This window comes from Artibeus jamaicensis, unplaced genomic scaffold (genome assembly GCF_021234435.1).
Source record: "Artibeus jamaicensis isolate MK-2021 breed Jamaican fruit bat unplaced genomic scaffold, CSHL_Jam_final scaffold_1964, whole genome shotgun sequence".
Classification (NCBI taxonomy): domain Eukaryota; kingdom Metazoa; phylum Chordata; class Mammalia; order Chiroptera; family Phyllostomidae; genus Artibeus; species Artibeus jamaicensis.
In genome coordinates, this window is record NW_026522030.1 from 481,231 (window position 1) to 506,975 (window position 25,745).

The 25,745-nt window shown below is 51.6% G+C and overlaps 1 protein-coding gene across 2 annotated transcripts in view; it reads left to right on the top strand.

Annotated features, from left to right (window-relative positions):
* The first annotated feature begins 4,588 nt into the window (after positions 1-4,588).
* TTLL11 (tubulin tyrosine ligase like 11) overlaps positions 4,589-25,745 on the top strand; it is a 190,583-nt gene continuing 169,426 nt past the window's right edge. The window contains exon 1 of one of the 2 annotated variants that reach the window (XM_037142176.2): positions 4,589-5,188. In XM_037142176.2, the coding sequence (XP_036998071.2) occupies positions 4,754-5,188 (435 nt within the window). In that variant the 5' untranslated portion in view covers positions 4,589-4,753. The remainder of the gene's footprint in view (positions 5,189-25,745) is intronic. The other variant, XM_053656254.1, reaches the window with a different exon arrangement.

Sequence of the window (25,745 nt, forward strand, 5' to 3'; positions counted from 1 at the left end):
AGTCCCAGTGTGGGGGTTAGTGTGGGTGTTGGGGGGGCAGGTGTTAGTGTCAGGCCACCCTGAGTTTGAATCCCATCTTGGCCGTTACTCGCTGAGTGACCTGGGCAAGTGACTTCTCCAAGCAGCCATTTCTGTCACCCTCTGTAAAACGTGCTTACTGAGGGGACTCAGCCCAGGGCTGCTGGGCGGATACGGACACAATGTATGCAAAATGCTTTGTACAGGTCCCGGGACAGAGCATTTTCTCACTGATAATAAGTTACCATAGAAAGCTTCATCCGCCTTCCTGATTCGTAGCAGAAATCTCTAGAAATGGGATGAGTTTCTGGGTTCAAGGATAGGTAGAGCCTCAAAGTTGATACAGTTTGCCAAAATTGAGAGGATGATTTCACTAGGATCTCATGTCCTCTGCACCACAGCTGTCCTCATTTGTTTCTGTGTTCTTCCAGGCCCCGTTCATGCAGAACGGTTTTTAAACATTGTAATTATAATGCTCGCACTGGTTTGCTTAGTGTTACATTGTCAGCATTTCCTGGGTGGCTAAAGCTGTGGTTGGTATTGGCCATAAGTTGCTTAACTATTTCCTTATTGTTGAATATTTGAACAGTTTGATCTTTCTTTCTTTCTTCCTCCCTTCCTTCCTTTCTTTCTTTCTTTCTTTCTTTCTTTCTTTCTTTCTTTCTTTCTTTCTTTCTTTCTTTCTTTCTTTCTTTCTTTCTTTCTTTCGTCATTGCATGCCTACTCTCTGCCAGGCACTGAATGAGGCATTGGGATATGGGGTCACCAAGAAGAGTCCACTCCTTACTCCTGGCACTTGGACTCTGTCTGGCAAGACAGACCGTTATAAGTGAATGAACACAAGACCCTAACTATCAGCAGTGGGGAGTGCTGTGAAGGAAAAGGAGAGACCTTCTGGTGAGACCTACTTTCGAAACACTGGTGTTTTGGAGGCAGTCCTGGCCCCTGATTCTGACCTGCTGTGGCTCCTCAGCAGCTGTCACGGGAGCTTCTCCTTGGGGAGTCCCACATAGGGTTGCATTTTCCACTAACACGTTTCAGAGTTTCCTGAGAAGTCAGAGCACACCATGGCACTCAAATGGGCCCTGTTTCCTGTATATTCTTCCTCTATGGCTTGTGTCTCAACCAGTTCAGCCTGCTCCCTGCCTCCGTGGAGAGGCTGACAATTATCTCCCTAACTCTACCTGCACTGAGCCTTTTCCCCCACCCCCTTCCATATAGAAGCCCCACCAGCTCTGAGGGCCTTGGAACCAATCAGCAGAGGTGCCTGCTTCTGGCAGACAAAGCCTTGATGGGCAAGGCTTGGTGGGCAGAGCGCAAGTTGGATGTTCGCCCCATGAGGCCTTGTGGTTTACCTGCTTGACTATATATGGCAGCCCGGCCCATGGCCCCTGGAATAACCACCTCACCTACCTTCTGGCTACCCGATTCTTACCCCATCTTGAAGAGTCAGTTTATATTCTATCTCTTACGTGAAGTCTTATCTATCTTTCTGGTTCACAGTCAATCTTTATCCCTTGAATCCCTAAATAATTTTTAACTCTCTGCTTTCTTTGGCATTTAATTGTACACTGCCTTATGATTCCTCTTGTCTTGCTCTCTTGTACCATTATTTCATCTGAAAAGGTCTCATTTAGGTGGAGAGACCAGAGGTATCTCTATAGATGTGTTATTTATCAGGCAGGGGAAAGGACATATGCAAAGGCCCTGAGGCATAAATGTTTTAGATGTAAGCCAAAATGAAGCAGAAGATTTGACAAATGAAGTGGAAAACAACCTACTAAGTTCTGCATTCACACTACTTTGTGAAAGCATCCTTGTTCTAAGCCCTGGAAGTGGGGATATGGAGATTAACCAAACCAGACATACTCATTCCCAGAAAAACGGAGGAGGATGTGATGGTTCTGTGGAGACAGGCCATGGTGAGGGGGTTATGACGCATGTCAGTCAAAGGGTAGAGAGAGTAACTATTTCAGCCTGCGAGCACTGAAGGGAGCCCGTCCAAGGACACATCTGAGTGGGGTCCGACACGGGAGTTTCCTAGACAGAGACAGAAAGGGAGAGAAAGTCCAGACCTAGTGTTAAAAGGAAGGGGGCAGGGAGAGAAGAGTGATGTCAGGGGAAAGCAATCAGGAAGCGCCTCTCAGGAAAATTAATGTGCTTGGACTTCATCTGTAGATAGTGGGAAACTGGGGAGGCTTCTAAGCCGGAGAGCGGCAGGTGTGGCTCCAGTGTGGAGAGTCAACAGGGCTGTGGTGGAGTCTGGAGTTGGGGAGACCCATGAGGGTTGGGGGCAGTTGCCCAGGATAAAGGCCTGAATTGGGACAATGATTAGAAGAATGGATAAGAGAGGAAAGAGAGGAGAGACTTTTCCATGTAAAACCTGTAAGACTTGGGAAAGGATTGATTTCAGAAGGCGAGGGAGAGGGTGAGTCAGGACTTTGAGACTTTCAGTCTTAAAAGAGGGGAAGACTGAATGCAGGTGGGTAAGACCAGAGATGCTAGCAGGAGAGACAGGATTGGGGAGCCGGCCGGCGGAGAGCGATTGGGGGGCTGTGAGCGCTTCCCGCTGGTACCATGGACAGCTCCGAGGATCTGCTGAGGCTTTGGAACAGACCGTGCAGAGCAATGGTTTTTGACTGCGGCTGCCTTAAAATCAGCGGAGGATCTAATTTAACATGCAGACTTCCTGCCCCACCAGAGTTCTTCATCTCTGGAGCCCCTGGGGTTCCAAAGCCTGCGTTCTTAATAAGCACCCCAGGAAACCCAGGTGCAGGTGGCCAGTTGACTAAAACACTGAAATAAATCCCTTGGCTCCAGGGCGGTAGGCAAGAGCTCCCTCTGCTGCTAGAAAGGTTTGGGCTGCTGGAGTTGGGGACCCGAGCACTTAAGGCAGTTTATTCACACAGTGAAACCCTGGGCCAAAACAAAGAGAGAGGAGACCTGGGGGATGCGTGAGGGAGACGGGCCACCCGACTTGGTGCCTTTAGTGTTCCTTTCACCCTGCAGTGCAGAGTGTGGCCCCGTTCACCTGTGTGTAGTTACAGTCACTGCTTTCAGTCTGTAATTCCTCCTCAAGCTCATTCCCTAAATACCCACAAGTGGGTCCTTCTAGTGCAAGGAAGAGCCCTCCCCTTGGATCAGCTTAAAAACATATGACAACCCCCCAAAATTGAAAGCAGGGACCTGAAAAGGTATTTGTGGGCTTGGATTCACAGACACTTTCTTCACAATAGCCAACAGGTGGAAGCAACCCAAATGTCCTCTGATGGATGGAAGGAGACAATATGGTGGATAGACCCAATGGACATTATCGAACCTTAAAAGGAAAAGAGGTTCTGAGACATGCTACCACATGGGTCATGCAGAGACATTATGCTGGGTGAACTAAGCTAGTCACAGAAGGACAGATACTGTCTGATTCCACTTATGCGAGGTACTTGGAGGGGTCAAACTCACAGAGAGAGAAAGCAGAGCTGGGGGAGGGATAATAGGAGTTAGTGTTTAATGGGTGCAGGGGTGTCCAACCCACGGCCCACGGGATGCATGCGACTCAGGATGGCTATGAATGTGACCCGACACAAAATCGTAAATTTACTTTATGATTAACATTATGAGATGTTTTGCCCTGGCTGGTGTAGCTCAGTGGATTGAGCGTCGGCCTGTGAACCAGAGGATTGTGGTTCGATTCCTAGTCAGAGCACATGCCTGGGTTGCAGCCAGTTCCCAGCAGGGGACGCAGGAGAGGCAACCTTACATTGATGTTTCTCTCCCTCTCTCCTTCCCTTCCCCTCTAAAGATAAATAAACAAAATCTTTTTTAAAATTATAAGATGTTTTTGTGGTTATGTGTCACAATGTATTTAATGTGTGGCCCAAGACAATGCTTCTTCTTCCAGTGTGGCCCAGCGATGCCAAAGGGTTGGGTGCCCCTGGAGAGTGTCAATTTGAGAAGATGAAGTTCTGGAAAGGTTTGCTGGGTGATGGTAGTTGCACAGCATCGTGAATGCACTCAATGCCATTGAACTGTGCACCTAAAAATCGTTCAAATGGTAACTTTCATGGTGTTTATTACACCAACCAAACTGACATCATAAGAAAAGTTGCGGGTCACGACATCAACCTGGGAGGGAATCTGCAGGGATTCTCCAAGGCTTCCCCATTGCAGAGGGCGGTCTCTGAGAACCGGAGTAGGTTCTCCCCTTCAGGAGCAACAGGTGTCCCTGCAAACGCTACTCCCTGAGGGCCTGGACCACCATCAGACGGAGTTGCTTCCAGATGGTGGAGTTCCTTGGGATGGGCGAGGTTGTGCCTCCTCCTTCAGACTGGCAGCTATCCCAGCGAGTGGGTATGCAGGTGGGGAAGCGGACCTCTTGTCGAGTTCAGACTTGCAGAATCTCCAGCTTCTGCAAGTTCTACTCCTGGGCAGGAGGGCTCGCTGGCCAAGGGGGTATTTTGCCCTCTTCCAAGATGGCCACCGCCGCCTCTGTGACAGGCCTGATCACGTGAGAACGGCCGCCTATGAGGTCGCTGGGGATTGGACGTTGATTGTCCCTACCGGGGCCCCGTCCTAAGGCTACGAGGGCCGTGTCAACCAGAGTCTGAGCGATCATGGCAACGGGCTCCGGCGGGGAGCGCGTGGCAGCGGTGGCAGCGGTGGCAGTTTGGTCACGGACTGGGACAGAGGGCCGGCGGCGGCGGCGGTGGCAGTGGCCCTGGCACCGGCCCTGAGCGCCATGCAGCCGGGCGGCTCCGAGAGGGAGTTGGCGGTGGGGTGGGAGGCAGAGGCGGTGGCCGTGGCCGAACCTCAGGCGGTGGCGGCGGAGCAGGTCCGCGTGGACGCGGGGGCGTCCGGGGAGCCAGAGCGCAAGGCGAGGGAGGAGCCGGCCAAGGACCCGGTCCCGACGCAGCCCCGCGCGACCGAGGAGGGGGACGCCCGCGTTCTCCCGCGGCCGCCGCCCGCGCCGCCCGTGTCCAGGCCGAAGCCGGCGCCCGCACCGGGTTTCTGGCCGCAGGGGAAGCCCAGGAGCAAGGGCCAAAGTTGCAAGCGGAGCTCGAGCCGCCGGTCGGGCGAGTACCACTGTCTGCGGCCTGTCACCGTGGACAGCTCCAAGGCCAGGACGTCCCTGGACGCCCTGAAGATCAGCATTCGTCAGCTCCAGTGGAAGGAGGTGAGAGGCCCGGCCCCGCCGCGGGGCGCAGGGGGGTGGATAGGACGATCTCATCCTTGAGGAAATTCAGGGCCTAAGCTGCTCATCCCTCAAGGCCTAACCCCTCCAGTCACTTCCTCCGCCAGGCTTTCAGCCCCTCCAGACCGAGTAGCCACTCCTTCCTCTGGCAGTCCTACTGCGCAGCGGTCTCTGGTGCTCAGCACCTGCCTCTCCACACTGGAGACATTTGTTTATATGTCTGTCTGGTCCAGTAGCTCCAGTGAGTCCCGGAGGCCTAGGACCCTCTCTCTTCCACTTCCTCATTTCAGTTATATTTGTTGAGCACTTACTGTGCTACTCTTGGGCAGTGTAACAGTTTGTATGTTGGAGGCAGACAGACCTCGGATCTCACTGCTACTTAGCCATTGTCACCTTGAGCAAGTTGCTTCACCTCTTAAGCTTGTTTCCTCCTCTGTAAATTGAGGCCAGTGATACCTGTCTCGCAGTGTGGAAGTATCGGAAGACTCACTGCTTACTGTGGCACGGTGCAAGTGTGCAATAAATACTGCCCTCCCCTCTCTCTCCCTGCAACACCATTACAGTCACCACCACCACCACCACCACCATCACCAACAGCGTAGGCACTGTATTTCTATTCCAGGATTTGGCACATAGCAAAGTGTCAGTAAGTGGTGGATGACACGGTGAATGAAGGGATGGGTTATTTGTGCCTGAGCCTGTTATAGACCTGATGGGGACTGGGATGAAGCCCCAGTGACATCCAGGCGTGTCTGTTGCAGTTGGTTTAGTGGATTAAGCCTTTTGACTTTATTTGCAGCATCTAAGTCTGTTTAACTTGGTTCAGGTGTGTGTGAGAATTGCGACTTAGGGTAGTTGAGTCTGGAGATTCAGACCCAGATGGTTTGCTGATGGGTCGGGATGTGCCACAGGCAACAGGAGGACTCAGGTACTTAGTGTGGGCCTCAGTGTGGTAGATGTCCAGGGACAGTTTTGTGAAGCTGGGACTTGCAGAGATGGCCACAGAAACGATTGATGAGGTCAGAGGGTGGATGACCCAGCAGGAAGGAGTCATGTGATTTGGAGGAATGGCGAGATTCAGACAGGGCAGGCTTCTACCAGGTGGGTAGGGGTTAGCCATTGGGGAAGTTTGACTCCAGATGTCAGGGTCCTCAGCCTTGGGGTTTGGGATTCAGGGCAGGAATTTCAAGCCTAGGACACCTGGAGGAGGTGAGGGAGGACTCTGGATTCTGGACAGGGTCCCAGGTCCAGGCCAGAGATGGGACGACCAGAACAAGATAAAATCAGAGAACTCGTCAGCGCCATAGTTCTAATGAAGAGACAACCAGGTACTGAAACCAGGCCACCACAGAGTCAGGCGAGGCTACTTGGCCTATGCAGGACCTGTGCTTAGCTTAGCTCCGTGGGAGAGAGAGACACGAAGCTGGCTAAGATTGTGAGAGGTGGTGCCAGATGCACTCAGAAATCAGCAGGCATGCTGGCCCAGGTCTGTCCACTCCCTCTGTACGGTTCATGGTGGATGCTGGGCCCCGAGGACCAAAGATGTTTAAGATGTAAGGTACCCTTTCCCTGCAGGACCTTCTAGTTCAGAAAGGGATAAAACACAAGTGAACAAACCGCGGCAGTGATTACAGGCCTTGGCTGCTGCTTCCTGAATGCCCCTCCCCCAGTTAGGTGTATGTCTGACTCTGTCACTTAAGATCTCTGACCAAGTGCCACTTCCTCAGACAGGCCTCCCTGTTGGTCCCTCTGTTGGCCTGTGCTCGTCTTTATTTTTTCCCCATGCCACTAAACTGCCTGATACTGTGTTATGTATTGTATTGTCTGGTTCCCTCATTAGAATGTAAGCTCCATGAGGGCAGGGGCTTTGTTTTGTTTACGTCTCTACCTTCAGGTGCTTAGCACATAGAAGGTGCTGAATAAATTGTTGTCAAATGAATGAATACATCATGTGATGAGTGTTTCTCTCTCTTTATGTAGAGCTGCGTGTGTTGTGGGAGGTGGAGGAGGGCCAGCTTGGGAGGGCTTCCTGGAGGAGAGAGACCTGAGCTGAGTTCTGAGTGCCAAAAAGAAGTAGGCATTATTTAAGGGCTGTTGACTTACGGTCCCTGGCAGAGGGAGTAATCTGGGCAAAGCAGAGGTGCATTCAGGGTTCGCTATGGCTGTACCATTGAGCAGGTGGTAGAGTGATGAGAGATGAGGCTGGAGAAATGGCAGGGGCCAGATCCGGTGCCGTGCTGTGGGATTTGCTCCGTTTGGGGAAGGCTGTTTGAGCCACTGCAGAATTGTAAGTTTCTTCCATTTATTGGCTGTGCTGTCTCGGCAAGTATGTGAAACTTTTGGGGCCTTGGTTTGCCTACCAGTGAAATGGGGTGGGTTGAGCAGTTTCAGTGGTTCCCAGCCTCTCTACTGCTGCAGCCTCATAATGGTGACGTTATTCTACATGAGACCCTTGCACTGGTGATCCCAGGGGGGTGGGCACTTTCCAGGGCACTATCTGTCACCACCCACCCCGACCCGAGCTCTGCCTTTTTCTCTGGCTCAGAAAGCATATTGGTGTAAGTAGAGATGCTCATTCTAGCGTATTTTACACTATAACTCACAGTGGGAAGACTTTACTACTAGATGTGTGATTATTAATGCCGCTCTCTCCTATCAGTCAGTGGGGTCCTATGGGTGGGGGTGGCGTCCACTTATGTCCCTGGCACACTGAACGAGTTCAGTAAATGCTCACCCAAGAATTGGATGAAATACTTGCAACAGAGCTCACATCTCATCCCAACACCCTAGAATGGCATTTGAGAAGTGCCAGACTAGGCAAATTTTAAAGTTCCCTCCAGCGTTAAACTAAGATCATGGAATTCTTAGTACCTGTGACAAAGTTAACTTCGTGACAAGTAAACTGGCTCCTAGCATAGCACAAACCACAGCCCCTTGGCTCCGTTCGGTGCAGGGGTGGTGCTGGACAAGTTCGTCTCCCGTGCGCAGCACCGGCATTCTGGGAGCAGGAACATCCGCCGGGCGCTGCGGTGCAAGGGACTCAGCCAGTGCCCCTTGCCTGTCACACTGTGCTCCTGTTGCAGGACTTGCAAGTGCCCAGCTGGCTAGCTTTGGCAGGGGTAGGTGGGTGGCCCAGGCAAGAAATAAGGGCATGAGTGTCAACCAGGGTGAAAGTCTGTGCCTGCTTTTCTGAGTGCACAGCGAGGGGCTGCATGACACTGTCCGCTTAGCGGGGCGGCACGCGGCCAGCACAGGGAGTCGGACATTTGCTTGACGACAGGGCAGTCTCCCTCCCTCCTTTCCTTTTCTTTATTCCCATACATTTGACAACAGCAGCTGTAATGAACCCTTCCACAGCTCTTACCCTGCGTCGGACACTCACTCTTCTGAGTGTTTTACATGCACGCCACCTCCCAGTACCGTAACCAGTGCCCGATTGTCTCCATTTTACAGAGGAGGACATCAAAGGGCACAGAGGTTAACTTAGCCAAGGTCGCCCAGCTGGCAAGTGGCAGAGCCAGCATCTGACACAGGTATTTCATTTGAAACCAGGTGTCAGTTCTGTCTCTTCCACTGCTCCCTGCGGGGTGTCTGCCTGCAGACCTGGCTCGGGGGTGGCAGGTGTCAAGGGACAGACATGCCCACAGACTGACAGTCTGGTCTGGGAGCTGGGTGGGAAGAGGGCACTGCATACGGAGTAGGAACAGAGGCAGGGAGTGTGGATTAGGTTTTATATGCAGGATGGGGTGAGGGCAGCTTAGGGACCCTGAGCGGGAGTGGACAGAGGGGGAGAAGGAGCCAGATCACAGAGGACAGTCAAGGCCATGCTAAGAAGCTTTCTCATCTGTCTGGATAGGACCACAGGTTCTCGCCACATGAGGCCCCAGCTCTCCTTCCCACTCTTGGTCAGTCCCAGGCGACCCACGCCAACCACCAACTCCCTGTTCAGTCGCACCCACTCTGTGCAGGTCTAATCCAACTGTGTCCACACTCTTAAAATTTGTTTCAAAGGGAAAAAGTCAAACATTAGCTTGGTAAACTTGCAATCAGAAGAGTTTATTCTAGAATAGGCAACCCATGTGCACAGGGCCACCGCTGCAGTTACAGCATGAAAGAGAGGGCTGGTTGCCGGCTCAGTAAATATTTGCAGGATTGTATTGTCTGCTTCCAATCACATGAGCCTCTCTCCTCCTCTCCCGTCTATTCTTCTGCAGTTTGACACTCTCATTAGAGAAGAGCTTAGGGAAAAGATGCCTTGGGGAGCAGAGGCCACTGTTGCTGCGAGCTGCCCTCCCTGGAGATGCACAGTGGCGCCATGGACACCAGCCGCCGCGGATGAGGCATTTGAGAGAGGGACCTTTGTTGGCGATAGTTTGCGTAAGCCCCTGGCCCGAGGTCTCTTACTGTGCGAGCTCTTTGTTTCAGAGACTGCAGATGATGAGAACAGGGGTCGTGGTTCTCTGTTGCAGCTGGACGGGCATCTCTCCTGCGTCACACCACGGGGCGCCTGGCCTTAACAGCGGCCTTGACTGCCATTTGTGCGACCAGTTGTTTGCCAGGGTGTGTTCGAACCATCGTCTAGTCTTTATAAATGCCTCATACGTCCTTCACAGGCCTTTCTGACGGTGCCTTCTCCTCACCCACCCGCTTCTGCGCCATCCCAGTGAAGCCTTCTCTTCCTCGATGGAGCTAGACTAGTAGGGCAGCTCGACTGCGGTGACGTCACCCTGGGCGTCGGGTTGCGGCTCCAGGAATTCGTTTACTCCCTCTGCCCCGCTCTCACGGAGGCCTGGCTTTTGAAGTTGCTCTTTGTGCTGGTCCGGACACTATTTCTCCTGGTGTCAGAACTGTGGCTTACTGGAATTTTAAAAAGCAACAGTGGAAAACATTCTAGACACCTTAGATTATTTACAAATGTCTTTGTTCAGTTTCTCAAAACCGTATGTGCACGTAGAAAGACAGTTCCCAAGAATAGGAAATAAAATCCCCAAGTCCCTGCTCCCCCGTCCCAGTCCCCTCCCTTCTTCCTCTCATTCTCCTTGGAGGCAGCAGCAGGCTTACAGTTTGGAGCGTTACTTTCCAGATGGTTTTTCCGACCCCTGTACGCATCAGGATGACTGAACTGGGCTATAGTAACAAACAGCCACAAAATGTCAGAGGTTTACAACAAAAGTTTATTGCTTGCTCACATTTAGGGGTCCATTGTGGGCTGGTGGGGGGTGGAATTCTCGTTTAGATGTTTGCTTTTTCTTTTTTGATAGTGAGCTCGAGTGCCTTGGAACTGTAATCTCAGACTGTTCTTTGAGGCTTGTGTTTACAGCGGGGTTTTCCTCTGGCGCAGATGCCTCGGAGGGCCCCACCGATCCGGTGTAGAATGCCTCCCACAACGCCTTTGGTCTTGGGCTTGCTAGGTCCTAGGCACAGTTGAAATCTGACTGCAGACTTGCATCAGTAGAGGGTCATGATTAGGCACCTGGGGGGTACACTCTCCCTTCTGTTTTTCCCTTCCTGAGCTAATGCCAAGACAAAGGAGGTTTTTGTTGTTGTTTGTTTGTTTTTGAGTTCACTCACTGAGAATATGGCCATAACTGACTTGATACGGGAGTTTCTAATCTGATGACCACATGCAGAAGCTGGACCATCGCCTATGTCCAGGGGAAAGATAATTACACTTGCTTTCAAAAAGATGCTCTGGCTGCTGAACAGAGAAACGGTGGGAGAGGGGTTCCAGGGTGGAGGCAGGGGCACCTTAGGGTGCTACTGGGGACCTCGGGAGAGATGGTGTCGTGTGGGATGGGATGGTGCCGGCTGGGGAAGGTCTCCGATTGAGATCGTCTCTTTCCCTAGACGCTGAGAGGCTCAGTAGCAGGGAGCTCGTCTTGCTCATCTTTGAGTCTTCCAGGGCCTGGCACAGAGAAGGCATTTAGCAAACATTCATTAAATTGAACCACGTGACCAGGAACGGCTCTAGTGCTGTTTTTCTGGACTGCCTTCAAAGTGACTATTTTCTCTAAAGGGAAGTGACCTAAGGGATTCCAGGCAGCAGACGCACCGTGTCTCCGGTGTCGTGGGGTTCCAGCCGGGAATGGAGAGGCAGCCGGCGGTAAGCCTTAGGTTCTGGCCGGTTTACTTACCGCAGTAACGTAGCTTTCTTTAGTCCGTGCACTTGTTTCTTTCGTCAGGACTTCGGGCTCTGTTTGAAACTCCCTACATAGGGCCTTATCATCATCCTGGATTTTGATGACATTTTCTCAGAAACGGCCAAACTTTATGACTCTCCAGGCAGGCGGCAGTGGTGTTCCGCTAGGGGTGTGTTGTGACGGTGGAAGCGCCTTCCTCCCGAAGCTTTTCCCCTTGGGAACGGTGCTGTGTCTAGGGAACAAGGGAGAGGCCGTCGGCCTCTCCTGGGTGACGATGAATAAGCTTCAGCTGGTCACCAAGGATGTTGTTTGAAGAGTTTTTGCAATACTATTCCGTTAGAATGTGCAGTAGTTCTGGAGAGTACGGTGACTAAAGCCTGTATGATTTTAAGTTCTGAGGCCTTGAAAGGTCTTCATCATTCATTTAACCAACATGCGTTGAATGTCCACTGCTCCTGAAGCCCTCTGCAAGGCACTAGTGATAAAGACACAATTAGACGCCATCCCTGACCTTGAACTAGGGCCACCACTGGCCCATACTGCCCTTTTGTGTGAATGAAAAAAAGGTGCCCCTACTCCTTAAAGAGAAAATATTAAATGAATTGATATATTATTTACACCTCAAACAGTTGCTACAGAAAATGGATTATTAGCGATAAATGAATATTAGTTACTACCTAATATCTGCATGGCATAATGAATTTCTTATCGGTGTAGAACTTGGAATTCAGAACTGCTCTGGCATAATAAATACCAGGTGGTTGGGCCCCACGTTGAAACTTCACATTTAACTAGTGCACTGATGTACCAATGAGAGTTTTTTTGAAGAGTGGAGAGCACTCGCCAATCACACACCAGATCTTACCTAGAAACACGGCCCACTGTGGAGGCACCGGAGACCGGAGAATGTCCCCGTCGACGAAGGGGAACAACGTGTCGTCGTTGAAACGAGGCACGGAGTGCCCCACGCCAGAAGCTTCTCGTTGTAAATAGAAAATGCCCCGGTCCATCCGGTGTTTGTTTACCAAGCCTGAGTATTTCTGAATTCCCAGCTTCAGTCAATAACTGCTTTATGAGAATATGATAATATGATTATGATCATGTGTAAAATCATATATTATTAATATTGGTTATGAGTAATCCATTTGTTGGTAGAGTGAAAAGTGTAATTATAAAATATGAAATGTGTTCAAAACATGAAAGACGCCTGTCTGTGGACATCACGACATCTCGAGTGTGACCTAAACAGCCTTGCGTGGCGGCCGGCAGGCCCTGCCCCTGGTGGTTCCAAGGCCAGCTGCAAAGAGCTCTGCCGGTGCTTGTACCAAGTGCAGTGGGGACCGCGGGTGGCCCGCAGGGTCGACCTGGATGCTTGGCCAAGGTTCGTGTGTGTGGGAATTGAGTAAGGAAATGGTCTTTTGGACACGTTTTTGGCTGTTAAGGGGCCTCTGACCCTTCCTTCCAGGCCCCGCTGCTCTCTGGGTGGGGGGGGCCGAGCTCCGGACTGGGGAGGTGTTTCCAGAGGGGCTGAGTTCACCTCTGCCGTCGCCCACACCGCCTTCTGGCTTCACGTCTCTGCTGTCATCGCGTGAGTCAGCCTCATTGTCGTGGCTTCATTTTCTTCCGTTCCCACCAGATTGAAATTCAGCTCGCGTGAGGGCCACATCTGTCTCGTTTATTATTATTATTGAATCCTCACGCTCCAGAGCACAGTGCCTGGCATAACTATATAATAAGCTTTTGATGGATATGGGCTGACGTGATTCTTTATTCACCCCCAAACACTTCCTGAGCCCTCATTTTATCCTGTGGACTCCCCTTCTCTCTGGGCAAACACAAAAGTGGCCTAAGAGTGAGTCAGGGGTTGCTGTCTGATTGTCACGCTCCACCGAGAGAACAGCAGTGTTAAAGGGAGGGGGGGACAGCTGACTCCCTCAGGGCTCAGCGAGGGCCTCCAACAGCATCTGTCCGTCTGCCTGCCTGCATGGAAGAGAGGGCTGAGCAAGGCTCTGGGGGTGAGCGGAGGTGGGACAAGTGTCCAGGCAGGGCGCCCCATGCACAGCAACCTGGGGGCAAGCTATAGTGTGGGGAACAGGGGCACCGCAAGCAGTTACTCCAGCTGGAATATGGATGGATGGATGGAGGGAGGAAATTTGAGGAGCAGAGAGTGATGAGTGATTGGACCGGAGGGGTAGGCCGGAGCCAGGCCTAAAAGGTCTGGGAGCCATTCAGAGGTTTTGAATAGCTGTGTGTTTGTGTGTGAGACACACTCACATTTGTGTGTTGGAAAGACCCCTCTGGCTGTGGTGTGGAAGGCATATTTAGGGGTTGGGTGGTGAACTGGGAGGCGGGAAAACCTTCCTAGGGGCAAGGACAGTGGCCTCCTGGTTAGTTTCCAGTATCTGGCAAACAAGCCACCACCAGCAGGTAGCTGGTGAGCAGAGCATCAATGCTCTGATGCAGGTAGTGTTTACATACCCTTAGCTCTGCCCCACAGATGAGTACCTGTCTGAAGGACTCCAACCCAGGTCTTTGCGGGTGCAGAGTCACGTGCAGTCTCCTCGCCCCTGCGGCAGGTCATGGTCAGGGGCGTTGCTCCTAGTGTCTCTCTTCCCCAGGGATCCACATCTTACTTTCCGACGAGGGAGGGGCCTCAGGCTTCCAGCCATGGAGGGTCATCTAATGTGTCCCTCCAGGCCATGGTGCCCCCTTTCCTGAGCCTCCTTCCAGGCAGAGAGAGATGGGGGCCCAGGGGACACCTGAAAGCCGTCCTCACAGTGGGGAGAGATTTGTGAGCCACTGGTGCTCTCATTGCCTGGGCTTCATGCTGGTATTTAATAAAGGCCTCGTGGGTGACGGGCCGTTAAGTAATCAGTGACATACTTCAACCTCGTTGAGGAGCAAGACTCAGAGTTAAATCAGATTTAGATGCTTTGGAAACAAAAGAATAAAGATGCCGTTCACAGGGCCTGGCCCCTTTCCAAGGGGGCAGGGGAGGGAGCAAACCTCCCCCGAGGGTCCCAACTGAGGAGGGCCCAGGTTAGGAGCGTTTAGGTGGGTTTTCTGACCTCCTGCTCGAAGGGTGGGGCTGTGCATTCTGTAGGTGAGGAAGCTGCACGCCCAGGACCCTGGCCGGAGGGGTGGAACTGGCATCTCGGCCCAGGTCCACCCTTGCAGTTCCTGCTCCTGCCCCGCGCTCCGCCGCCTGCCCTGTGCGCCCTGCTCTCCCCACGACACCCGCAGTGATGCGTTGTTGTGCCCAGGGAGGTCAGCACCTGTGCCAGCAAAGACTGAATGCTCCCTGAAGGCGGGAGGGAGCTCACCTGCCTGCCCTGGGCCTGCCGCTGGCCTCACCCGCAGGGAAGTGGGGGCCGGCACGTCCTGTCCTTCCCTTTCCTCTGCTTCTCTGCAGAGGAGACACTTGCGTGGCCCTCCTTGATGGTAGTAGCGAGCAAGTTGACGTGTGATTCCTTCTCGGTGTCACATTTAAGGAGACTTCGGAAGGTAGCCTCATCTGCAAGAGCCAGAGGGCTGAGGTGCCTCTGCTGGGCGACGTGCTTACGTTCAGCCCTGGCTCACATCCCAGCTAAGCGCTGAAGGGCCTGAGGACCTCCCCTGCTGCCCAGTCAGCCTCACCCCTGCCGGGCTTCCCCTCCCCTCCCCTCCCCTCCCCACCCCCAGTCATACTTCAGCTGAGTTAGCGGGGTACCTCCACCCTCTGCTCACACCCATCTCTTGGCCTGGAGTGGCTTTTGTTTCCCTGACTCCCCCCCCCACCCGCCGCTGAACTTGGGGCCCCACTTCACTGTCCAGTCAGTTACAGCTCCACTGTGCACCCTCGCCCTCCCTGCAGGAGCAGCTGCTGCTCCCTCTCTGTCCGTGGGGCACCCAGCACACCCCTGGGCAGACACCGCTTTCCATGGGGGGTAACGATGTGTTTGTGGGCATCGAACCCTGAGCAGTCTGGGGTTTCAGGCGTGTGTTTCCCTGTGTCTGGTCTAGAGCAGGTGCTCAGGGCGGGCTTGTGACCTGGAAGAATGGAGAATGTGAACCAGCGCTAGCTTCACCTGCAGCGGGGGGCTCTCACCTACCCTCACCTGGGAGAGTGACCTCCCCGGACACCCCATCCCCTGCCTCACCTGCCTCCTGTCCTGACACACTTGATGACCAATAGCGAACAAATGAAAACTTGCCCTGCCCCCTTTGCTTTGAACTGGGTCTGACCCGGCCTACAGAGGTGGGGCTCAGGCACCTGTGGGCAGTGTCCCCGCTGCGCGGGGAGGGCTCTCCTAGTCACTGCCGACTCCCAGCCCTGCCCCGGTGCCTGACTCGTGTGGGTCCCCCTGACCGTGTGGAACCCCAAGGCTTTCGCGCTTCTTGGGCCGTTGTTTCAGTCCACTGGGTGTGCTCCTTAGACTAGGCCGAGGCATCGCGACAAAGTGGCCTCGCGTGTAAGGGCTCCGCACAATGGCAGTCGATTTCTTGCCCTGGTGAGCTGCCTGGGGGGGGTTACTCAGGTTGGTGGCGGTTCGCCCGGGGACTCGGCTCTTTCCCTCTGTGACCCTGCCATCCCTTGGGGTCTTTGCATCGACAGCCAGGCGGCGGCAGAGGAAGGAGCGAGGAAGAGCACGTGCAGGAGGCTTCTCTGTGAGTCTTGCTCATGGCGCGTGTCACGTCTGCCCATGTTCCACTGTGTGGGACGCAGACACGTGGTTACACCTGCCTGTTGTCAGAGGAAACCAGGGCTAGACAGGGGTGGTGAGAACAGGTTTTATTCAGGAGCTACTGTAGCAGGACGGAGGAGACCTGGGCAGGGCATGGGCTCCACTCCCAACACCGCAGGCCGGGTGGGGGTTGAGAGCCCAGGAGGGGCGGGCAGCCAGTGGGCGGAAAACCCCTGGGAGGAAACATCAGGGCGACGGGGGGCCTGGGTAAGCCAACCCGGCGGGATTCCTGCTGGAGGCAGACCAGGGAGACGCGCGAAGGGCGGGGGTGGAGAGTTTGATTACCTGTCGAGAGGGACCAGGTACGGAGGGTGGGCGATTCTCGCTGAAATGGGGTAATGTGGAGACCGACACAGAAGCCAAAAGGTAGAGGCCGAGTTGGGGAGAGGGCTCAGAGGAGCCAGACTGATGCTGGGACGAGGAGACAGTCTTCGTCACCACACTAGCGCTGTGTCCAGGAGGAAGAGGAGGAGGGTTTCTGCGAACAGCCCGCAGTCCGCCACCGTGAAGTGTAGGAAAAGGATTTGGAGTTTGTCAACACCAGGTTCGAACCCAGGCTCTGCTCCTTGCTAGCTGTGTGGGTTTCCGTTAAATCGAGTACCTTGTCTGAACTTTGAGCCTCAGTCCCCTCAGTTGAATGATGGGGGACAGCGACCCCTCCGCAGAGGACGACTGAGAGACAAGTCGGGAGAGCCCCAGCGCCCCCGACACACAGGCATCCAGCACTTGGGGGCTGTTATCTCCCCAGCCAGTGTTGTCTTTACGATCACCACGCATCTCGATTTTACCTGACTAAAAATTTGATAACATGCACATGACAAAACACGTACACAACAAAAGCGCAAACACGGGCGAGTGCCTCTCGCTTGTCCCGCCTCCACTTCTGCTCCTCGAAGGCAACGGCGATGAGCGGCTTCTCAGCGCATCCCCAGAGACAGGTCTACACAGGCACGCTAGTGGGCGTGCGCACCCCCTTTTATTTGCCCGGTGCTTTCCCGGTATATGCTCTGCTCTGCCCCTTCGATTTCGTTTAGCGGTTGTTCCATATCAGTGTGTGGTGATTTGCTGCACCCTTTCTCATGGCCGCCGCACAGGCCGTAGCGAGAGCGTGACAGCACTCACTTCCCTGGTGTCCTGCTGGGGACACGCCTTCAGCTGTCTACAGGGCGTTGCCCCTCTGCAAAGCTGAGTGACCATGGCCTTGCACACACGTGTCTTTGTGCGCCTGTGTGAGGATATCCGTAGGACCAAAAACCTAGGGTTTGTGACATGCATTTGATTCTCTTCAAAATTAGGGTTTGGAATGTAGAACGCTTTGCTCTGCTAACTGTCGTGGAGAGAGAGGATTGGGATTCAGAGACCTGGCTTGTCAGAAGGGGAAGGATGACGTACCTCATTTCTTTACTTTTGAAGCCTTTACTAACACCCTTGTTGCCTCTTCCCGTGATGCCTTCATTCCAGATTCTGCGGCAGGACTGTTTGGCCAGTTTAGAAGCCAATGCAAATCAGCTTTTAGCTTCAGAGTTTATTTTCCCACACAAACAAATTGTCAACCAACTTTACGAATTCCATATCCAACAAAGAAGTTGGATTGGAACAGGACAGAAACAAAGTCCACTTTTCTGTTTGTTTTTGAGTGGCAGGGGGCCACGTGCTAAGTGTTTTTTGTTCATGATCTCATTTGATCCTTGCAAACCTTTGAGGTGAAAAATACCGTCCCCTGTTTTCCGGACAAAGAAAGGGACAGGTTCCCAGGGGACGGGTGACTTGCTCAAGGTCATGCAGAAGCAAGGTTTGAACTCAAACTTGATGCCTCTCCCACTCCTGTTCTTAATTAGGGGATTCAGTAGAACTTCCCCACACGTCGAATAAGTTTTGCCTCTTGCACAAACATCTGGTAATCAGCAGTGCCTCTTAAAGATTTGGGGGCCTTTCTGAGTTTAATAGAGGAGGCTCTGTCATGGCCGAAGGTGAGGTACTGCGCATGCTGAGACCTGACATCGTCAGTCTAGCTGATGTGACAAGTGCAGCCTGTACCCTGGGACGGCCTCTGCCCCTCCGTTCTGAGGCACGGTTGCCTCTGCAAGACCCTGAACTTGGGCTTAGACACTTGTGTCCTTTCCTGCTGTCCTCCCCAAACTCCTTATCAAACTTCTCTTCTGGTTTTCTTAGCAAAGGTCAGGCATTTAAAGCGCTTTCTAGATTGTATGGCATTATTGTTACGAATGACTCACCTCCCCAGACACTCTGCTCCCGGTTCTTCAGCCTCAGAGCCGGCATCGCCTCGACGTGCTGTCTGCTCTCTTTTCTGGAACTGGGGTTCAGTTCTTCTGGCTCTCCACAGATCTGTTGCCTCTGAACAAAAATTAGCACATTAAAGCTCCCTCCCTTTCCCACATTTTCAAACGTCGTGTCAAGAGAACCACATTATAATTGGATGCACTGCACCCCGGGAAGGGCCCGTTTTCCCAGGACACAGCTCAACGTCAGAGCTTCGTGCCCGGGGATCTTTTTTAAATTAATTTCATGTATCTTACGAGCTGTTGGCGCCCTGTGAGCATCGTGCTCGCACTGGGCTGTGAATTCACTCTTGTTTTATTATTTACTAACAGACATCTGTTAAGGGCCTGGTGGCATCAGGTCCGCACCTCCGTTACCTCACACACTTCTCAGAAATAACCTGCAGGGGGGAAGTTAGCCCCCTTTGCAGTTGGGGAAAGCGAGGCTCAGAGAGTCCACGAACTCGTCCACGTTTCCTCCAGTGAGTGGTGGGCCTGGGGCTTGAACCTGTTTGCATTCTAAATCTGTAACCTCTCCCAGATGAAAGCCACAGCTTGTCGTTTCTTATTACCCTGCTGCTTCAGTTACTCCACTCAGCTCCTTAATTAGTGGTGACTCCAAATCAGCAGCACGTTACTGAGCCTTCAGGTGTGGGAGTGGGTTTTGACAGCAGTCACATGATCCTTACTGAGAAGGCATTGCCTAACCCCGAAGGAGAGAAGGTAGACGTCCGTAGGCAACCTGGAAGGAAGGACGGGGCGTTTTTGTTTGGCTGGCTGCCTGGTTGACCTCTAGAGGATTTGAATTTTCTTCCCCATTCCTTTTCTTCTTGGAAGGCTGCATTACTTCAAGGAGTTCTGTCTGTTTCTTAAAAGTGTCCAGGAGATGGCAGTGAAGAGCAGGCTCCCAGTGCGCTGGATGTCAGGTTTTCTGAAGCCTCAACTCAGCGTATCCCAAACGTCCCTGATCACAAGAAACGCCTGGGGCATTTATTTTTTTAAAGATTTTATTTATTTATTTTTTAGAGAGCTGGGAAAGGGAGGGAGAAAGAGAGGGAGAGGAACATCAGTGTGTGGTCGCCTCTTGCACACCCCCTACTGGGGGCCTGGCCCGCAACCCAGGCATGAACCCTGACTGGGAATCAAACCCATGAAACTTTGGTTCACAGGCCCAGGCTCAAACCACTGAGGTATACCAGCCAGGGGACCTGGGGCATTTATTAAAAGTGGGACCCAGGGACTAGTTATTTCTTTATCTATCTAGCTATGTATTTATTTTTAACAAGCCCCTATAGGCAATTCTTATGATTGGATGAGCTTGGGAATATTGAGTACCATTGTGGGGAATCGGATGCTCTTTGTGGAGCATCCTCGTTCGATTCGAAGCTCAGCTGACCACTGTTACTGCAGAGGAGGGAACATGAATTCGCAGTCAGCAAGTTCAACCTCCCAACCCGACCACTGACAAACTGTTATCTCAGGCACATAACCGCGTGTTCTCATCACCACACCTCTGCTGCCGTCCGCTCCGCCCGGACACAGGCAGGGTCTTCCTTTCTCTCTCCGCCTCCTCTCGCCCCTCTGTGTTCTTGTTCTCCAGCTCTCGGGGGAGCATTCCCCAGGTCACCCTAAGTAGGGTCACTCACCGTTATTTTGGGGATGATTTTTGGAGCGTCTCTCATTCCCAGCTGGACTCTAAGCACCATGAAAGGAGGAACCATGATTCTCGTGTTTATTTTTTATCACTGTAATGTTCGGTGTTTCTCATTTTATTACTATGCCCCTCATTTCATCATTTCATGCCCAGCACCTAGCACAGTGCGGCAGGAAGGGACTCTGGACTTTGTTCCCTGCATCTGCGAAAATGAGCGGACAACGTCTATCCATGGGGATGTTGGGAGATCAAATGAAATAGCACGGACCAACTGACGCACAGCAGGCATCTGGTAAGAGCTAGTTTGGCCTTCCTTTGGAGAACCGCTTACGATTATTGTGCTGGACAGAACGGATTATAACTGAGGCTCTGACCCTGTTTGCTTGACACATCATTCTGCAAAGTTCCTAAGATTTTTAAAGTTTAGAGTTTAGTTCCCCCCCTCCCAAAGACTGTCTTCCATCTGCCTTTTAACTTTGTTCTGGTGACTCATTTTGAGGACGCCAATATTTTTGCCTCATTTCCTGTGGCTAGCATTTCTTTTTCTTTTTTGATTCAGTTTGGTGCTGGGAATGGACATGATGTGGTTGTAGATGGAACTTAATATTTTAGAAAGATCACGCGTGGTGAGTGGGCTGTAGAGGGAGCTCAATGGCATCTCTTTCCGGGGATTCTTTTGAAGAGATTAAGAACATTGACTTGTGATGATTTCTTTGAATCCTTTGACTGTCAAATCCAGGCTGACGTTAGGTGAACCAAATTCAGAATTTTATCTTGTTTTCCTACCCAGTTAGGAGCACCTTTTGGATGTAGGACTGCCATTCAGATTTAAAGTAAAGGACGAAGACTAAACAGGCCTTCCCTCCTGCACCCCGGCACATGGAGCTGCCCCGGGGCAGGTGACCGGCTGTCCTGCTCCCCCTGGGCCTGAGGTGGTGTCTGGGGCACCAGACTTTCCATTAAATCCAGGCCAGTCCTGGGAACGCTGGGGTGAACAGGGCGGCCCTTCCACTCGGGGTGCAGAGCAGCTCGGTGAAGGACCTGGAGGGCAGCAGGAGCACGTGTTTGGTTTGTTCCGCTTTTTGAGGAACACGGGAACCAGGAAGTTAAAACCACTTTTAAAAACTGACTGTGACAGCTTTTGCAGATTAATTTGATGTGGAAAAACCACTAAACAAAATGTGTCTTAAGCAAATGTAGCGGCTTTGGCACCACTTAGAAGCTCGGCGCCGGTCACGTGGAGATGCATGGCGCTGGACTGCGGGGCCCTCTCTTCTCTGCGCCCGAGTGGCTGCGACCGGCCGGTTTGCGTGACCTGTGTCCAGCACTTACTCATTTTCACTGACATGCTGCAAATACTTCGTCTCTGAAGTATTTTCTTCTAGTTAAGCATCAGTAATAGAATTGATATCATCATTGATGACTCTTGAAAATAGGCCAGTTTTGAAAGAAGGGTCTTAACTCACATAAATTGCCTATTATCACTTTAAGCCTCACAAGATAAAATTTAAAAGTTATTTTAACATGTATTTATGCCTGCATTATTCCCCAGAACTATGTAAAGTGGCTTTAAAAATATATACATTGTGCCTGGCCAGTGTGGCTCAGTTGGTTGGAGCATTATCCCATAACCGAAGGGTTGCAGGTTCGATCCTCAGTCTGGGTGCCTATGATGAGGCAACCAATCAGTGTTTCTTTCTTACATCAATGTCTGTCTGTCTGTCTGTCTCTCCCCCTTTCTCTCAAAGCCATGACAATGTCCTTGGGTAAGGATAAAAAACTAAGATTAAAATATGTGCATTGCTATACGTTTTTTAAAGTTCAGGTTAAAACAGCAGGGCACGGGAACTAAAAAAATAGCATGTAAGATGAAACCAGGGAGGAGTGGTATCTAGACAAACACGATGTAGGGATCTCGCAGCGTTCGCCACGGGACGCAGACGTGGTTCTGAGCGTTCGGTGGCTGTCGGGGAAAGCGGACATGTGCCGAGTAGGAAACCTTGGGGCTGTAAGGGGAGAGTCGGCACTGGGAGAGGTGCAGCTTTTTCTAGCACCGGGATCTGGGAGCGCTGTGCCCAGGGAACCTCCGCAGAGGAGCCCCCGGTGATCGGTGCCCCTCCAACACCCTCCGGTTAACACAGTATCACAGTTTCGTAGGAGCTGGTACCCCTCAGTGCGCTCTGACAGGTGAACAAGCAAGTGCCAGTGAGACCAGGTACTAACTTTCAATGCCACGGTCCTTCCCTTGGGCTATGGCTCAGTCTCCTGACAAGCTTTTTAGCATTCAGATTTCTAAGTCCAAGCCCACCTCCACCAAATTGGTATCTTTGAACTTTTGAAAAGCTCCTGAATAACCTCAAAGAGAACTACCTATTTAGAGTTAAAAAAAAAAAAAGATGTTCAGAGGAAACCCAAATATCCAATAAACATCAGAAAAAAATAATCCAGTCTCACTGATATAATCATGAATATGCAAATTAAAACAATGATGAGATACCATTTCATGTGGATTAGACTGGCAAAAATATTTCGCAGTAGCTAGCAGAGTTGGAAATGTGTATGTTCTATGACTTGAACCATTCCTCTTCCAGAGCAGTCCTTGTCCATGGGCACAGAGATGCAAAGAGGATGTCCACTGTAGCATTCTTTGTGATGAGGAGCTATTGGAAAGCGCCCTATTTCATCAATGGTGGGATGCGTAAATCAATTTATGATGTTCTCTGAGTTGGGTCTCCTCAAAAGATGTGCCCGAGTCCTAACTCACAGTGTCCATGAGTATGAGCTTCTTTGGAAATACAGTCTTTGCAGATGTGATGAAGTTAAGGGTCTTGAGATGAGATGATCTGGGATTAGGGGTGAGGCCTAAATTTAATGATGCAATGAGTGTCATTATAAGAAGCAGAAAAGGAGACGCAGAGGCGCCCAGAAGTGAGGGCTGCATGAAGCCAGAGGCAGGGACTGGAGTGATGCAGCTGCAAGCAGGGAACTCCAAGGACGGCCACAGCCACTGGAAGTGAAGGGGCCTGGGAAGGATTCTCCCTCCCTGCTGTCAGCAGGAGCCCACCGGGCCGTTGCCTTGATTCCAGATTTCTGGCCCCGGGACTGTGAAAGAATCAGTTTCTGCTGTTTGAAGCCAGCGAGTTTGGGGTTTCTGTTATGGCGGCCCTGGCAGTCTGATAAAACGCCCAGACCACAGGGATTCCTGGCAGAGGGTATAGTTATGGGGCTCTCCTCAACCAGAAGGATGGAATCAAGCTAACAACCTTCCACAGTGCAGCCGAAGCGGGTTTGTCCCGATCTGAGGAGGAAAGAGCCCTTGGAGACGACATAGTCCAGCTGCCCCCGTTTTCAAGATGAGGATGCCCAGACAGAAGTGACTTTGCCCCAGGCCCTATTGCTAAGAGGGGGCAAGTCTGGATTTGAACCCAGACCTGCAAAGGCTCTGTGCTTTCTGCTACAGCTGTGGCCACTGGCACTCGAATGTATCTGGTCTTCCCAGGTCGGTGCAGCAGCACGGGCTGGAGGAAGGAGCCCAGAGGCTGGAGTTGGGAGACTTGGTTAAGGCCCCTGCCCTGCACGTGCTCCCAGCATGGCAGGGAAGGGTTATAGCTCCTCCGACCCTTGCATTCCTCTTCCTTGCCGTGAGGCTGACCCTCGCTCCCAGAGCTCCAGGGTCTCTGGACTGTAGGGCTCCATTGAGGAAACACATGTGGAAAGGTGTTTATTAAACTGTAACCACTATACAAATAATAAGTGGTACCATTATCATGTAATCTAGCCTCAGAGCAGGAAAGTGAAAACTCAGAAAGTGTGGTAAGCAGAACCCTAAAATGACCCTAATGACCTTCACATGTGTATAATCCTCTCCTCTGAGTGTGGGCGGGACCTGTGGATATGATGAACTGTCACTCGATATGGCGAAAGGGAGACTTCCCTGGGGGGGCCTGACCTAATCAGGCGACCCTTTAAAGGCAGAGTTTCTCTGTCTGGTTGCAGAAAAGGAAGTCACAGAGATGTGCTCCAGCTAGTTGGGGAAGAAAGCAAATGCCCACATTATGGACTGCCTGCGGTGGGGGTGGGGTGGTCACTATGGGCATCACTGTGGGCAAAGAACTGTGGGCAGTCTCCAGTTGCTGAGTGTGGTCCCCGGCTGACAGCTGGAAGGCAAATGAGGACCTCAGCCCTACAGCTGAAAGGGGATGAATTCCCCCAAACACTGACCTTAGACGATGACCTTGAGCCAGAGGAGAACTGCAGCACCTTGATTTCAGCCATGTGACATCCTGAGCTGAGAACCCAGCTGAGCCATGGTGGACCCTCACCTAGGGGACGTGAGCTAATAAGTGGTCATTGCCTGAGCCTCTAGGTTTCTGCTAATTTTGGGTGCAGCAGTAGGAAACGAATACAGAGAGATTAGGTTTTTCCCTGGGTCACAGAGCCATGAAATGCGCATGTCTGATGTCCCTCCGAGAAACTCCGAGCTTTGTTGGGGCTGGAGCTACATCTTATTGATCTCTGGAGTCAGACTGGCTGGATTTCTGCCCTGGATCTGCCCCTTACAAGGGTGAAAATGGAGGTAAGTTAGTTTACTTCTCTGCCTCGGTTTCCTCATCTGGAAAATGGGTATGAGATTAGTGCTTACCCCTAAGGTTGTTAGCAGTTTTAAGTGACTTTATTACGTCCGTGAAGTGCTTAGAACCATGCCTGGCGCATAATAAATACTCAGCAAAGGTGGTGGTGGAGGTTTTGTTGCATCTCAGCACTTAGTTCAGCAACTAGCACATCATAGACACTCAGTGTTTCTTGAGCGGGTGAACTAATTAATTAGGACTAGAATCTTGGTCTCCTGATTTATTTATTCATTTTTTATTTATTGATTTTAGAGTTGGGGGGGAAGAGGGAGAGAGAGAAACATTGATTTGTTGTTCCACGTATTTATGCGTTCATTGATTGATTCTTGTGTGTGCCCTGACTGGGGATTGAACCTGCAGCCTTAGTGTATCAGGACAATGCTCTAACCAACTGAGCTACCAAGCCAGGGCCTTGGTCTGCTGATTTTTAATCCTATAATATTTGTACTTATTACTTGCAATAGGATACTGATTTTTCCAAAGCTAATTTTGCTGGTCCAGTGTCTTTGGGATACACCAGGAAAGCACCAGATTTACAACGCAATGAAAATGCACAGGTGTTTAAACTGGTACCAGAGTCTTAAAAACCCATGGGCTGTGGAAGCTGACTGCAGACCATGAGTGGGCTGGCTTTGCCTTAATAGACCACGTTAGCTGATCAGGGTGACATACACTTAATGCAATTGCCTAATTATGTGGTCATCAGGGAAATGCCAAGCTGTCATTGCCAACTGAGCCGGGCCATCAATCAGTTTGTTCTGAGGTCATTAAGTAAATTAAAAGGTATTGCTTAAATACTTAGTAGAGGAATAACAACCCCCATCACAAGCAGCCAGGGAGAGCAGTGGAGCTGGGGGGAGCGGTGGGGAGGAAGTGGTGGAGCTGGGGGAGCAGTGGTTTTTGCCACAGTTATCGGCCATGTTAAGCTATGAAAAATGAGAATTGGAACTTGACAATATAGTTCAGCATGGGAAACAAAAGGAGAGTCTAAAATTTGATAAATATGTCCATGTTCCCACACCCGCTGCATATTTGCTTGTTACTGCTTTTAAATTAGTTTATTTAAAAATTCTGACTAGAAGGAGGGTGGCTGTAGCTGTGAACCAGCCCT